General features: G+C 40.0%; 5 protein-coding genes across 5 annotated transcripts; 3 read left to right on the top strand and 2 right to left on the bottom strand.

The window, feature by feature from the left end:
- Nucleotides 1-364: 364 nt before the first annotated feature.
- On the top strand, nt 365-3,684 carry I206_102816 (uncharacterized protein; the record flags this gene model as incomplete). The annotated part of the gene is made up of 16 exons (XM_019154920.1): nt 365-450; nt 530-663; nt 729-1,266; nt 1,333-1,395; nt 1,468-1,589; nt 1,657-1,710; nt 1,775-1,835; nt 1,896-2,048; nt 2,117-2,256; nt 2,320-2,430; nt 2,486-2,527; nt 2,585-2,609; nt 2,678-2,816; nt 2,875-3,028; nt 3,101-3,580; nt 3,650-3,684. The coding sequence occupies 16 exons, from the start codon at nt 365-367 to the stop codon at nt 3,682-3,684; spliced, it is 2,337 nt and encodes a 778-aa protein (XP_019012323.1).
- A 70-nt stretch (nt 3,685-3,754) lies between these two features.
- I206_102817 (pyridoxamine 5'-phosphate oxidase) lies at nt 3,755-4,586 on the bottom strand (the record flags this gene model as incomplete). The annotated part of the gene is made up of 2 exons (XM_019154921.1): nt 3,755-3,863; nt 3,943-4,586. The coding sequence occupies 2 exons, from the start codon at nt 4,584-4,586 to the stop codon at nt 3,755-3,757; spliced, it is 753 nt and encodes a 250-aa protein (XP_019012324.1).
- A 1,001-nt stretch (nt 4,587-5,587) lies between these two features.
- On the top strand, nt 5,588-7,558 carry I206_102818 (uncharacterized protein; the record flags this gene model as incomplete). The annotated part of the gene is made up of 8 exons (XM_019154922.1): nt 5,588-5,751; nt 5,814-5,936; nt 6,018-6,116; nt 6,211-6,459; nt 6,538-6,668; nt 6,740-6,816; nt 6,902-6,994; nt 7,055-7,558. 8 exons carry the CDS (start codon nt 5,588-5,590, stop codon nt 7,556-7,558), a joined length of 1,440 nt encoding a protein of 479 aa, XP_019012325.1.
- A 327-nt stretch (nt 7,559-7,885) lies between these two features.
- On the bottom strand, nt 7,886-10,429 carry I206_102819 (uncharacterized protein; the record flags this gene model as incomplete). The annotated part of the gene is made up of 6 exons (XM_019154923.1): nt 7,886-8,513; nt 8,583-8,962; nt 9,022-9,364; nt 9,429-9,519; nt 9,583-9,706; nt 9,770-10,429. The coding sequence occupies 6 exons, from the start codon at nt 10,427-10,429 to the stop codon at nt 7,886-7,888; spliced, it is 2,226 nt and encodes a 741-aa protein (XP_019012326.1).
- A 687-nt stretch (nt 10,430-11,116) lies between these two features.
- I206_102820 (uncharacterized protein) lies at nt 11,117-15,703 on the top strand (the record flags this gene model as incomplete). Its single annotated transcript, XM_070202626.1, has 27 exons — nt 11,117-11,276; nt 11,337-11,818; nt 11,891-11,978; nt 12,041-12,122; nt 12,182-12,255; nt 12,358-12,538; nt 12,593-12,612; nt 12,674-12,771; nt 12,824-12,848; nt 12,909-12,934; nt 12,998-13,082; nt 13,151-13,168; nt 13,227-13,301; nt 13,368-13,381; nt 13,432-13,510; nt 13,562-13,641; nt 13,696-13,973; nt 14,048-14,150; nt 14,210-14,253; nt 14,312-14,366; nt 14,430-14,449; nt 14,513-14,522; nt 14,595-14,663; nt 14,725-14,738; nt 14,809-14,937; nt 14,991-15,391; nt 15,453-15,703. 27 exons carry the CDS (start codon nt 11,117-11,119, stop codon nt 15,701-15,703), a joined length of 2,961 nt encoding a protein of 986 aa, XP_070058727.1.
- Nucleotides 15,704-15,893: the final 190 nt, after the last annotated feature.

The following is a 15,893-nucleotide window of genomic DNA, read 5'->3' on the forward strand; positions in this document are numbered from 1 at the left end:
TTGAAACTAGTCCTGTAATTGTATACAATATGATATTTAGATGCATTTTGATTTTTGTCATTTCTACCGTCTGTAGTCTTCAGTCCCTTCATCAAGGGTAAATTGTATTTCATATTTGTCTGGGTTTTTAATGATTACGAGATTACATCATATGTTAGCGGGGCCGTTCTCGTCATGTGCGGCTGACGCTTTTTTCCCCTTTACCGGATCTTAGGGATGAGATCACGTTGATTCTGCAACGATTTTCGCATTGTTGATTCGAAATACTTAATGAGTCTGCTTGATCTGATGTGACAAAGAAGAGCCAGTACCCAGAGATCGAAGTACATTACGCTGGCATCAAAAGTGGACACAAGGAAAAGAAATGAGTGATCGAAATTTCATTGCAAGCGGTAGCACTTCCACTCTTCCTCCGAAGCGCAAGTCCAGATCTACTCGAGGTCTGCAAAAGTGAGTGAGACGTAGATTACGTGCATGCTTGCATGTCCTAATGCGCGTATTGATACTGATTCTCCTGGGCGTCATGTAGTAAAGTCAATGCTTTGGAGGAACAGATGGAACAGGTGAAAACGAATCTTGAGAATGTAGTCTCCCTTTTATTGCGCTTAGCGCCTACTACTGGGTCGACTGGATCGTCGATGTCAGCTGCGCATGATAATCGCAGTGAGTGTATCTTTAGTCAGCTCTTTTCACATAGAACATCGCTCATCTGATCCGTATCATGTCAGATCAAGATAGACCTAAGCCAGTATCGGAACCGTCCACTTCTACGCCTTCGCTCGAGCAATGGGTTCAACAAATTGCAAATCAACAAAATCATATTTTTCAGACTCAGAACACGTCACACGTCGAAACTCTCACCGCTTCTCACGATGATAGACGAGATGAGAATCTTGATACTATAGAAGAGCATTCTGAAAGCTCATCATCTACAGATGGTGATAAAGAACATCCGGAACGGGATATGGAGGGCATGTCAATGATGCGTGAAATGCTTAAGAGAGAAGAAAGGAAGAGGTTACGAGCAGATGGGCATTTGCCCGCGGAAAGTGTATCTCCAAAGGATACAACCGTATTTAACAATCTTCAGCAAAAAGGATCTAAGCCATTTGGAGTATCTCCTGTTGGAGAAGGCGCGTTGCAGACCAAGAAGAGAAAGCGATCCAACGATGTTCCCGCCAGCGATGTGTTTCCAACATCGATATCATTGGACCCCATTGCAAGAGGTATCTGTACTGAGTCACACGGACGACAATTGTTTGATCTGTAAGCCCATCATACGAATTGACAATTTGCGGATATACTCATATTTCATCCATATGATGTAAATAGATTTTTTAGAGGCGCACATGCCTTCATACCTGTTTATGATCCTACTACAGATACTTGGGAAAGGTATCTTGTTTCTTGCTGCCGTGCTTATTTTCTGTCAAATTTAAAGCTGACTTCATAATCTGTGTGATACAGTCTGAGACAGCGATCCTCTTTTTCCATATCAGTTATCCTGTTCGTTGGGCAGAAAATCATGGATGCAGGAAATGTTCCTAGTGATCTTCAAAGAAAGCTGAAAGAGCATGCGGAGTCGATAGGTGGGTCATTTTCGTTCAAGAAGAGAGCAAGCTCACATCACTATGTCCTGACATGTATTCTACAAAGGCAAAAGTACCTTATTTTCACCTATTGCTAATGCAGAAGCTCTGCAGGCCATGAGTAAGTGAATTCAATGTAATCTCCTTAGCCAGAAATGCAAAACCTGATCCCTAAGATATTTCAGTTGTACTGGCCTCCTGGGGTGATACCGGATGGCGACCTGGCAGTCATGCAATAAGCATGGCGTGAGTTCAGGCTTGAAAGGTTTACCATCGACCCTCTTATTATGCTTATATTTGATTTAGAATCGATATGGAGCTTTACAAATGTTTACCAAGATTAGCCGAACAACGATATGCTAGCAAGATATCTTCCTCATACCCTTCATCGGAAGACCCGGAAAAAAGACTAGTCATAGGAGCTAGATTATGGCTCACAATCTGTAAAATGGCAATTGAGTAAGTGCATCGATTCGCGAGCGCCTTGCGCTACAATTTTCGGCTGATCGAATTTCACAATCTCACAGAATGGCGTATAATCATGGAAGACCCTTGATTATCGAGGAGAATCTCATTTTGCCTCATGCCCATGCTCTGTTAAGTCACCCAAGTAGATTACCTACCGATGGACGGATTATCGCTTCGTGCGAAATACTCTTGCATAGACGTAGGTCAAGCTATCACTCTCAAAAGCGATAGAGTGGACCTGATAAATGACCAACTTTGAAAGTGCCGCAACATCGTATAAGCTTATCAGATGAAAAAGGCGATGTCGATCAAGCTCTACAACGCTTCAATGACGGGGCGAAGAATTGGGAAGCCAAATGGAAGGAATATTACAGTGAGGAAACTCCAACTGTACTTTGAGGCAAGACAGCTGATTGTTTATGCCGTAGTTTGTCAAGGAGTATCTTTGGATGATGTTTTGGTTACTGATTGTAAGTATGTGATCACATTGTGCTTATGATATAAAGACTAATACCACTCTCACGCAGTGACCACACAAAGATGTTTCAGCTCGTAAGTAGTTAATAACGAAAACCACTTCTTCCAATGGATTATTCGACGCCAATAATAACATTGTGCAGAGTTCTTGCAAATTCGTATTTGCTCCGGGATATTCGCAGTCCTCTTGACGTTGGCAATTTATTGCCTCACCGTAGGAGTTGGTTGTTATCCAGCTTGGACGACGCTAGGTTCATTGCAGGCAAGATTATCAGTACGGAGGTGAGCTCCAAGACCTCAAACACTGAAGACAGAATCTAACGGATATGTCTGTCAATAGAAAAACAAATTGTTGTATGCGAACCATTATTCGCATGTCGCATTGGCAAGCGTTTCAAGAATATACATCAGATTGGCAACTTTATTTCCTGAAGCAGTTGACTTGAGGAAAGTCGCTAAAGATCTCACGCAGCTCACTGACGTTCTGGCTCATTGTAAGTATTCCTGATCAAAGCTCCAGATTTTTCTTCTCTTGCTCACACGAGTATCCTTGATTTCTTGTTTAGTCCCCGGCTTTTCATTTGCCCGACAATTGCGATACGTGATCAGCAAAGCTAGAAAAAAGCGAATTCTCCCTCCGGAAACAAGACCAGGTTCACCTAGAGCTGAGAACCATCCTCATCTCCGCTCTTCAATAGATAACGAAAGTCTATATAATCACAATCTACAGCATCAAGTCGCTCTACCAGTTGATGCTCATACTTTGTTTGATCATCCTAGTGACAGTATTACCAATGAAAGCCCGTTGGATTTCGATCCTTTCATGGCTGAAGAAATGTTTAATCAAAGTATCGCAAATTTAGGGCCTACAGATCAAATATTCAATTTCGGTTTTAATTTCGATGGTGAAAGCATGGTACATAATATTCAAAATCAAACTGCGGGTCAAGATCAGCTTTATTGGTTGAGTAATAATTCTGATTCAACCACGAATATACCGAATATTAACGTGAATGCTTTGTCATGGCTTGATTTCCCTGCTTTAGGTAAGTGACATCTCATCGAGCAAGTTTCAGTTTCGTTCGGCTGACGAGGAAGTACAATCAACCTTTCAGATCTAGATCAATTTGGAGGCTGGACGGGTAATTGAGCGAAAACAGGTGAAATGCTGGGGATAGTAATGTAACATATCTTCTTTAACCAGTCAATGATGCATGACATTATGGTGCCAACCTGTTGATCTCCCAATCACCACTTGATCCTTCTTCTCTAGTATACCTGAATCGATCATGTAATCGAGAAGGTTGACCTGACCAGAATTCTATCTCGCTGAAAAGAATGGGTTATAGGATGCAGTCAATATCTGTCTGTTCTGATAAGGAAAAAGAACATAGATTAACAGACTTACAAAGGAACAATTCTCCAACCTCCCCAGAAATCTGGACAATCAATCTTTTCATTTTCACCAAATTCTTTTGCTTTTTCATCTACTATACTTTGTACTTGACCTTCTTTAACTATTGTAGATTGTGGACTAGACCAAGCACCAATTTGACTTCCTCTAGGTCTACTTTGAAAATATTCTTCACTTTCTTTTCTTGTAATTTTTTCTACATTTCCAATTACTCTAACAGATTTTGAAATTTCTCTCCAATAAAAAGCTAAACTTGCATAAGGATTTTCAATTAATTCTTTTGATTTTCTTGAATTATAATTTGTAAAAAAAATAAAACCTTTTTCATCAACTGTTTTTAATAAAACAATTCTACTTGAAGGTATACCTTTTTTTGTTGTTGTTGAAATTGTCATTGCTTCTGGTTCGATAACTATTGGACTTTCATTATCTTTAGGATTTAATGCTGATGATAACCATTTATTAAATTGAATTAAAGGATTAGGATTAAGATCTTCTCTTAATAAACGTGGAGTTTTATATTGATTATGAGATGTCAAATGAAGTTTCTCTGGTGCATCTCCAGACTCGGTAGAGTTTTTAGATCCATTGGAAGGCTGAGGAGCAGGTGTACCGTATAAATGTTGCACTGATGACATAGTGCGGAAGGGCGAATGTGTGAATGGTGGCTTTTTCGATAAAGGCGATGTGAAAGGTAATATTGTCCTGAACATGCGAAGCATACGTTCAATGAGACAAACAGATATGAATGTTCTTCTTGATCGAGTCGATGTAGTATAAGTAACAAATCGTGAAGTTCAAATGAAGTCGGGCAAATTCGTGATTTAAACGGTGAAGAGTGAGGTGATCGGCGATGGTCCGAAGCATAGACGTCAGAATTAACTAAATCTCAATTTGCTTCCGGCAATTCAAGGACCCAGACTAGGCGGATCAGTAACTCTTTTAATGTAACTGTCAAACGCAAAGATGCGGACAAGTGTCGAGGCAGTAGCAGAGAGGTAGGCAGTTCCATGAGTTCCCCCAATTGACATATCAAGGGAACTTGTCGAGCAGTCTACATCTATAGATATGAAGCTATCAAGGGTGATCTCGCTGTCCCTCGCCAGATTCTTACATCATACTCAAATGGTCGTTTGCATATTGTTGTTGCTTGTCTTTGGTTTGAGACCGAACGTTTCAGCATTTCCCATGCTTGACCATCTCCTGTCCCTCGGAAGCTATTGTTTCCACGCTGAACAGGTACTCTTGAATGGTGCACAGTCAAATGCTATGTTGTCGAGCATCGTGCAAGCAATATCGCACTTTGCCGCAATCACCAAAGGGATCTGTTATTATCTATAATGCGCGTGTTCCACATCCTGAGATCGGGATATCATTAACGTAAACAAATTTGGTTCATTGATTCACGGTAATTTCATTTGTTCAGTGAATTGGAAAATCATAGCTGTCTATTCCACTGACAATATTGAAACATATCATAAATTTGTAACTGTACCCGTTTATCATAAGAAGGATCAGAGCGTCCTTTCATTCTCAAAAGTCAGCTTTGTAGTCAAAGTTTGCATTTCAAAGACGAATTGTACATTTATCTTAAACCTTTTTGGCCCCACTCTCTCCGCATCGTGCAATACAGTCCATAATGAATATATCGAACATTCGTGATCATGTTTTATCGCAACCTCCATCTTTCAAGAAGAAGAAGGACTATCAGCTAGAAGAATTATTAGGTAGAGGTGGATTTGGTAAAGTTGTCAGAGCTACTTGGACACCCTCAGAAGGGGGAAAGAAAGACGTTGCGCTAAAGTAAGTTTCGTTTATACCAAATGAATTGTCAAACAGCTGATATACGATATCTTCTGCTGTAGAATAATATCGAAAAAACTTGTCAAAGGCAATGAACAAGCTGTCATGGATGAGATAAATGTATTGAAAGGTCTGGATCATCCTAACATTGTACATGTTTGGGATCACTTTGAATCTAGGGATAAGTAAGTTGGATGATGTTGAGTGCAGATTCACTGTTCTTGTTGAGGTATCCTTATACTGACAAGTATTTCTACTCATCGAAGGTTTTATCTCACCTTCGAGCTGGCTGTAGGAGGAGAATTATTCGATCGAATATCTGAGCGAGGGAAATTTACGGAAAAGGATGCTTTAGATTGTATAAGGTGGGTTTTACGAAATGTCAATTCTCTATCGTTGTTGATGATGACTCCGTCATATGATGTGGGCTTGACTGAATCTTTGTGCTATGATGCGTAGACAAGTTTGTTCAGCAACATCATATCTACATTCCCATCAAATTGTACATCGAGATTTAAAACCTGAAAATATACTGTATAAATCGAAAGATCCAAATTCTAGAATAGTCATAGCGGATTTTGGAATTGCTAAACATTTAGAGAATCCTGATGAAGTTTTACAAGATGCTGCTGGTAGTTTTGGATATGCTGCACCAGAAGTATTGACTGGTTCAGGACATGGTGTAAAATGTGATTGTTGGAGTATAGGGTCAGTCTAATTGATTCTCTCTTCTTCATCTCAAATTGGTTACAGAATGCTAATGTAGAACATTTCATCTTCGTACAGTGTCATAGCGTTTACAATTCTATGTGGATATTCACCTTTTAGAGAAACTGATAGAAATGCTCTTCTACGAGAAATGACAAAAGGAAGAGTGGTATTCCATGAAAGATATTGGAAGAAGGTCTCGAACACTGGTCAGTCCTCCCGCACAAAAAACAGCAAAACCTTTCTCACATCCACTACTAATCGATTTTTATGACCATAGCTAAGGACTTCATCAAAGCTTTACTGGTGGTAGATCCAAAGAAAAGAATGTCTTCGGCTGATGCATTGAAACATCCTGTGAGTGCTTTGCACCAAACAGTGAAGCCCAGCACGAGAAAGAGGATGATGTTGATGATGATTGTTGTTTTGATCCTTTTACCAGTGGATGATTCAAGGACAAGCTACCGAGAATGACCTTTCTGACGCTGTCATTCCTGCTCTGAATGCCAAGATGAAGTGGAAAAAGGCCATTCGAGTTAGCATTATTCAATGGTGGTCTTTATATTGAGTCAATTTGCTGATTAGCTTATAATAGGCCGTACAAGCTACAAATCGATTACGAGCGGCATCAGAATCTTCAAGATCAGCATCAATCTCAACATCGACTTCTACTGAATCTACAATCGCAACATTAGCTACGCCTACCCTGACACCTGCAACACCTATTCAAAAAGTCGTAACTCCTCTAAGTATGACAGAAGAAGAACCAATGTCAGATTCACATAGTTTCTTCACTGCTGAAGAAACCGATCATGAAAATGATCATGAAATACATACTCCCGAAGGAAATTTCGGTAATGAAAGATCTGGAAATGTTAAAATTGTTAATGAACAAGAAAATGAAAGTCCTCGTTTAGGTAAAAATGGAGATAATCAAGGGATACAACAAAAAGATTTCGGTGATTCAACATCAGTTGTAAATTCAAATGAAATGAAAGTGAATAATACCAATAATGAAAGACCTGAAAATAGAAGAAAAAGTTCAGTTGAAAATGTTGTTGAAGGTGTTAAGGGATTCATGGGTAGATTGAAATTATGACGAAAGATAAATTCAAGCTATTTTTTGGATCATTTCCTTCATATTTTAAACATGCCAGTTGGGTAAGCGAAGTTTGGTGTATTTGTATTGATCGGAAAACTGTTGTATTGCATAAAGTATGCCAAAAATGTATTTTACATAAAAGTATTCTCCTGAAAATGTTAAGCGATGAATTGATCGATGAAAATCATCAATTTGATAAACTCTTAGATACACGAATAATGTACAGTACGGAAAATAAAGATTCATTCTTGCTGTTATCGATAAAAACATACATGCATAATCTCAAAAGGGTAGAACAATCTATACTCAAAATCCAGAATATCATCAATCACTATCTTCATCTTCAACACCTTGTCTTTCTTTGAAAGATTTTTCAATTTCTTCCCTTCTTTTATCTCTTATTTTCTTTTGAAGTCTAATCCAATTTCCAATAGGTGTACTTTCAATTTTATTACCTTCTAAAAACCTTTCAATTTCACTTCTATCTCTAGGAGCAAAAGAAACATTACGTCTTTGTTTTTCAATAAAAATTTTTGTAGATTCAAATTTATCAATTAAAACTTTTAAAGATGAAACTACTTTTGGTGAACCTGCTGAATTTTTTTTAATATGTCTTTTAATTGTAATTATAATAGGTAAAATTAATTCAGGGAAAGCTATATTAAGTGATAAAGTTGAATAAAATTCTCCTAAAATATAAATTAATTCTTCACCTAAACCTTCTTGATATATACGTGTTTTAGGATATGCAGCTGGTGATCTAATTATATATTCAAAATCTAATGGTTTTAATGTTGATTTTTTAGGATTAGATCTTTTAAATTCTGTTGAATCTAAAATTTCAAGTAAAAAAGGTGAAAGAGGTATATATGTTCCTGTTTTTTGAATTATACGTAAAAGTGATTGAATAATATGGAAACGTAATGGGAAGTATCTTGAAGAAGGTAAGAGTCTGTGATCATCGTTATTATCAGTATATGAATGGTATAGAGATCGATTAGGAATTGTAAAGTAAACTCACCTGATAACACCCAAACTGATTTGAGTTAAAGGGAAAATGAGAGGTTTCAACGGACTCTCCAAACCACCATTATCAATTTGACTTTGTATAGAAGCTGAACCTCCTAAAACTTGGGACCAGAAATCGATACAATGTACGAATTGCCAATTGTATACAGTCTTGAAAGCTTGTTGGTTATCACCTCCAGCACCGCTTGTACTTGATCGCACAACATTTCTCAGGTGAACAGCAAGCATACGGATAAAACCGAAAGCGTGTTGGTATGACAATTGAGGGGATAATTGATAAAGCTCAGAAGCTGTATTCTTCATCAAGTTGATGGATGGCAGAGTGTGAGGTGTCGTATTTCGTAGTGGTGGAAGGAGTGATCGGTAGATGTTCTAAACAAGTGACTTTAAACGATGTGTCGCAAATATTACGAAGGCAGAATTTGACTTACTCTCAAACACAAATCCTTGACGGCATCATCACCTATGGTAAACAACCTCCTTATAGCAAGGAAACTTGCAATTCTGACTTGATCGCTTGCTGAGCTCCAAAGTTCTAACAATACTTTCAGGTATGCTCTGAGATGCTTTCGAGCACCCATGATCCATGGAAGCAGTTTCGTCGACTCGTTGACTGCTACAAGCAGTAAAGAACCGGCATCTTCATCGCCCGAGCCTGATGATAAGGATGATGGAGTGGAAGGAAGGGATTTTATGAGGTGCAGAAGAGTGGAGAAGTGTGACAAGATTAGACGGTTGAGGGATTGATTGGGTGTCTTTGGTGTTTGGAGTTTACTGAGTGTTCCGAAGTCAGTTGCGGAAACATTAATTGATCTATATCACACTGAACTGAACTCACATTCTACCATTGGCTAAAGTCTTGTAAGGGAAATGATGGGCTACGACTACAGGTGTGTACTTGAGAGCAGTGACCACAAGTTTGTTGAAAACTGTTAAGTAACCCATTAGCTTAGTCGCAGCTGACTTGGTGGAGGTTTCTCAGCCTAGCTCACCTTGAGCACTATCAATAGAATACTTAGTGTCCAGTCCACTTCCTTGATCACCATCTTCTTCGTTCATATGGGCAGCAGCTCTGAAAGCGACCAAAGTCTTCCTCAATGATCGAATTGAGTGTTGCTAGAAAGACATTTTATGAGCGTGCTATACGAGCAAGAAAACCCATTCTCGAAGATTACGGACCTTGAGCATACCCTCTTGCCAACCTCTCAACATTTTCCCGTTAACGCTGATCTTCTTCCTTTCTCCGTCGTCTTCATCGTCGTCTTCTGCTTCATCATCTTCATCATCACTAGCCATGTCCTCTTCTTCATCTACTTGTTTTCCTTTGCCTTTTTTGTTTCCAGATTTACCAAACTCCAATAAGTCTTCGTCATTCTCTTTAAGATACTTGAAGAATTCAGGATCGTTCTTACTTAATTCTTTCATTGCTTTCTTCATGGCTACTTCGTCGAGTAAATCATCTTCCTCATCTCCTCCATCCTCATCATCGTCATCTTCCTCGTCTTCTTCGTCTAATTCCTCTAAATCTGATTCTTCAGGTAAATCACCGTCAAGACCGCCTTTACCAAAAAGATCTTCAACAGATTTAGCCACTCCACCTGCTTTTCCACCTAATTCAGATTCTCCAGCACGTCTAGCATCTCTCTCATCATCTTCATCTTCATCATCCTCTCCCCCTTCCGCGTCGGACTCATTCGCGGCCCCTCTTTGGTGTTTACGTTGAGCTTTTCTATCATCTTGTTTTCGCTTAGATTGTTGTTTTGATCTTCGATTGGCGATTTGATCTTTCAATTTACCAGAAGAAGCAAACTTCTTGAAAGCTTTCGACGTCTTAGCCATCTTGGTAATACTCCCTTACTTCGTATAAGCAGCAAGCAGCAGGTAGTAAATTGATGGAATACCCAATATGTAGAAGAGTAACGCAGAACTGTTTTTGAAATCTGAAATCTTGAAATCTTGCTGAAATCTGCGAGTAAAAGGTGGAGGTCACCGCGATCTCATGCTCTCCCGTTGTAAACGCCACATCATGCAGAATTAGACATACATCTTATCAATTGGCCTGGTCCATACGAAAAGGACAGGTGGAGGATGACCACCTGCAAATGAGTGCAACACATGACCGACTCCAAGCTAGCACTATATATACAACGTATCCCGGCGGTTATTCAAGGTGCCAAAGTCCAATTACCAAATCCCGTTCTACGCTAAACATTTATGTTCATGTCAAAGGCGTTTTTAGTGTCCTCGTGACTGCAGCGTTAGGTATATTGCGAATTGGACTAAAAAAGGAGAGATCGTCATTCTCTCTGACTACCTTGTGCATTGGTTGGTCTCGGCTCTTTATGTTTGTGCCGCACCCATGCGTGATCATTCGCGGGGTCATGCACTCGACTTTCGTGGGGAATTATCTAATCTTCTATATACCCCTTAGCTTTTTGTTTACTGAATCTCATGGCCTTTCGTTTCCTAATTGTCTATTGTCCTTCTACCCACTCTACTATTTGAAGAAGAAACCCGAGACACAGTATGAAAGTTCTTGGGATGCTGATTGCTCCCATTATAGCTTTAGCTATACCCGTAACGGAGTACACCTTATATGCGAGAGATACGGGACAAACTACTCCTGGTAACACTCCTGTTCTGAGTCAACAGTCAGCTTACTCAGGAGATGTAACCAAATGTCATGGTGAGATTCACATCTGATACTGCCTTCGATAAGAAAAAATCTGATGTATGAGATATATAGGATACTATGTAGCTGATTCTTCCGCATCGTCTTCAGGTGGATTATTGATTTACCTCACATTGAAAAACAATTGTTCAGCATACGGAGAAGATATTTCATACCTCACCGTATCGGTAGAATATGAAACCAACGAAAGATTACATGTTCATTTATACGATAATGATATTCATCAATATCAAGTTCCTGAATATGTTTTACCTCGACCTGGAGGTGGACAATCATCAAAAGATTCAAGTAATTTACAATTTGATTACGTTAATGATCCATTCGAATTTTGGATAACTCGAAAAACCGATTCTGCCATTTTATTCGATACTCGTTCTAGCAAAATCCCAACTTATAACGAAACAATCCAAATCGAAGGTACTTATAGTAATTATACGGTCTTGCCTTCTCATCCTTTGGTTTTCGAGGATCAATATCTACAAATATCGAGCGCTTTACCCAAAAATGCGAACATATATGGGTTAGGTGAAGTGATCGTAAGTCTTCGATTTTTTAGCTGTAATGTGCGCAGCCTTGTGGTATTCAGCTGACGGAGGAGTTGATTATAGGCTCAAACGGGATATAGAAGGAATTCAACAGGTACTGTGCAGACTTTCTGGGCGAGGGATGTGGGAGATCCAGTGGACGAGAATATGTGTAAGCTTCCTACATGGTTCGGGTTTTAACCCAGCTCAGGTAGCTTATAATCGTGGTCATAGATGGTGTACATCCTATGTATATGGAGGTTCGATGGAACGAAAAGCAAAACAAATTGATGTCACACGGTATATTCCTTCTTAAGTAAGTCCACAGTGTCCTTGGGTCATGCAATATAATTTAAGTGACATCACAACCTCTAGTTCAAATGGAATGGACGTTATCCTTCGAGATGGTGTGATTCAATATAGGGCGATTGGAGGAACTTTTGATTTCTGTAAGCTTTATTCACAATTATATTCACAATTCTGTTCTCATCCCGATTAAATGGTAGTCTTTTTCGGCCTTGACGACATTCACACTAACGCCTTCTTCTTAGATGTATTCTCTGGACCTGCACCAAATGATGTAGCTGCTCAATACGCACAAGCGGTAGGTTATCCTCAAGTCATGCCGGAATGGTCATTCGGATTCCACCTATGTCGATGGGGATACACTTCGATCAATGATACTAGGACAACAGTTCAAAGAATGAGAGCTGCTGGAATACCTCTAGAAGTGTGGGTGAGCTTCCATTCCACCCGCGATCTTGCTGACGGGGTCCACGTATAAAGACAATGGAATGATATCGACTGTAAGTTAGCTATGGAGTTTTTTTATCACGTCGACATCCAAGCTGATTGCGAAGTTTGTAGGGATGCGAGCATATCGAGAATTCCAATATGATCAGAATTATGCTCCAGCTGAATATAAGGCGTTCGTGGATGAGTTGCATTCGATGAATCAACACTATGTGAGTTGCTGAAACTTGGTAGAGCCATCCTTAGACCTGACCAATATCGCAGATTCCGATCATTGATGCTGCTATTGGTGAGCCAAACGAAAGAACGAACCGACCTGTACAGAAGCTGATGACCCGTTACTTATTAGGGTATCTGATGAATGATACTGATATTGTAAGTAGGGCCAAATAGCTGGAAATAGAATTAACGAGACAACAAAGCTGATGATGGATACAGTTCGATGTGTACTCGCGAGGACATGAGTTAGATGTTTGGATGAAAAACCCAGATGGTACAGAATATGTGGGAGCTGTATGGCCAGGTAAGCTATTTATTCAACTTTCCTTTAAGAAGGTCAGAGAGCATTGTAACTGATTTCTTAATTCACAGGTTTCACCGTCTTCCCTGGTATGTCAATCATCCTCAATTGCCCAACGTGGATAAACAATTGACTTGCACCGTGCAGACTGGTTTAATCCGAAAATGCAGCAGGTTTGGACTGAAGCTTTCCAAAATCTGAGTAAAGTAGTTGATTTCGATGGTGAGCCTAAATTTCTTCATCGAAGTGGAACGAGATCGATGTTCGCTGAATACGTATTGATAACAGGCATTTGGCTCGATGTAAGCTACCCAGGCGATTGGCAATTGGGGAAGCTCATCCATACCTCTAGATGAACGAACCGTCCTCGTTCGTTGATGGTTCAGCTACTAATTCGACAATTCCGATTAAACAAACAACCGTTGTACCCCGTAAGCATGGCTTGGAAGTCTCCTGCCGGTTTCGCTGATTCCCGTGTGCAGCCAATTATACTCCTCAAGCACCACCGGTAGACTTCCCAGAAGGTTATTGGCCCAATATTTCCGGATACAGTGGAAATATAGTGAGCTGGCCTAGACGAGAAACACTTTTGGATAGAGCTGACGAAGCGACATAGACTGTGAACGGAACCTTAACATACGGACAAAACGGTACTGCGCCTAAGAATACAGCACTCAGACGATCTCACACTGCAGAATTGCAGCAAGCCAAGAGATGGTCAACTCCTGATTCGGATACTTCTGATGCTCCAGACCTGCCAATCTACATACCAAATATCCGATACGTCGATGAGCCACCGTATCCTATCCGAAATCAAGCTGGTAGACTAAGTGCTAAGACTGTAAGCCCGAATGCTACGCATTATGGTGGATTGCAAGAATATAACGTGCATAAGTGAGTCTATCTCTCATCATCCATCCCATGAGCGTCTGGCGTTTCAGCTGATAAAGTTGATGGTACCTCTGTAGTCTTTGGGGAACAATGGAAGAGTTGCACATGCACAATACGCTATTAAACCTTAAGCCTGGTCAGAGACCTTTCATGGTTGCTCGATCGACTTTTGCCGGTATTGTAAGCTGTCAAACCTGTCAACTTTTTGGGAAATTAGCTTATATGCGATCGTATGCCAGGGAAGAAAAACTGCTCATTGGCTCGGTGATAATTATTCTACCTTGTCAGTCGTGTCAATTGAGGTTGACTCATTTCGGCTCCCTGACGAAAGCTATGTGTAGTGCTTATATGAAACGATCAATTCAAGGTGTACTACAATTCAACTTGTTTGGAATAGTGAGCTGTCTCAAGGAGGGTTCAACTTAAAAAGACTAACAGCTGACTCCACCTTGCCTATAGCCTATGGTGGGACCTGATACGTGAGTAAATAGGCGGACTGACTGCATTCGTACTGATGATGCTAATACGATTGACTATTATAGTTGCGGTTTTGTGAGCTTCAGATCCTCTTCCTTTTTAATCAATCTTTAATTTCAACAATGAACTAAGCTAATTTGCCAATAGAACGGTAACTCTGACGAAGAGGTTTGCAACCGATGGATGCAGTTGTCGGCATTCTTCCCATTCTACAGGGTGAGCTACCACTCACGCGAGACATTTTGAGAGTGTTTTATTCAACGAGATTGTGGTATAGAACCACAATACGAAGTACGTTTCAGTTAGATCTTACGGGCTATCTGGTAATTATGATTGAATAATCAAGCTGATCCATGAACAGATTGGCGCTCTCCCAGGAGCCATATGTCTGGGAATCTGTGCGGGATGCCAGTATAAAAGCCATCAATGCAAGATATAGTTTGCTGCCCTATTGGCAGACTTTATTCGCCAAAGCTTCAGAAGCTGGACTGTGAGTCATCAGCTCTGCCTTGTTGGATCTCATTGATGAATCTTGTTTTGTAGTCCCGTCATTAGACCTTTATTCCATGAATTCCAGAATGAAAATTACCTCGATATCGATGCTCAATTCCTAATTGGGCCAACGATTTTAGTCACCCCCGTTCTTCAACCTAACGAAAGTACCGTCAACGGTATCTTCCCTTCAGAGAACGGCGTCTTCTGGGTAGATTGGTGGACTCATGCCAAACTTGACAATTCAGATGGCAAGGAGAACGTCACTTTAGATCTACCACTGGGCAACATTGGTGTTCATGTACGAAGCGGAAGTGTATTGCTCATATACGATCAACCTGAATATACAGTGAAAGAAACACGGGATGGTGGGTATGGTATTATAGTGGTTTTAGATGGAAAGGGATACGCAGAGGGTGATGCCAAAATTGATGACGGATCGAGTTATCCAGGTAAGTTTGTGATCCATATTTACAGATATCGTAAAGACCCTTAAACTGATGCATGATATAGTGACTGAATTGACTTGTTTGACGTTTGTCGCTACTGAGAATTGCCTGACTACTACAACAAGCGGAAATTATCATATCGATAATAATCTTAAGAGCGTAACTATCATCGGAGTATGGAATAAACCTTCTAGAATCTCTTTGAATGGACAAGAAATAGGCGATGATCAGATTGATTATGATAAAAGTGTAGGACAAGTAAAAGTAACGGGATTGAGAGGGGACTTAAATAATAAGTGGGAATTGAAGTGGTAATAAGTATAAGATTGAAATATCAGGACATTTTTTCGAGATCAATCATCTTGCTTGATCACTACCTGTAATATACCTTGTTCAGATCAGATTCTTCCTTACCGTTCCTCATATTATTCTGTATCTATAGTAAATCACATGCATCAGGTCGTCCGAGATTTCAATGTTGCCACCCGAAGTGAAGAGTGACGCG

This window comes from Kwoniella pini, chromosome 3 (assembly GCF_000512605.2).
Source record: "Kwoniella pini CBS 10737 chromosome 3, complete sequence".
Lineage (NCBI taxonomy): Eukaryota > Fungi > Basidiomycota > Tremellomycetes > Tremellales > Cryptococcaceae > Kwoniella > Kwoniella pini.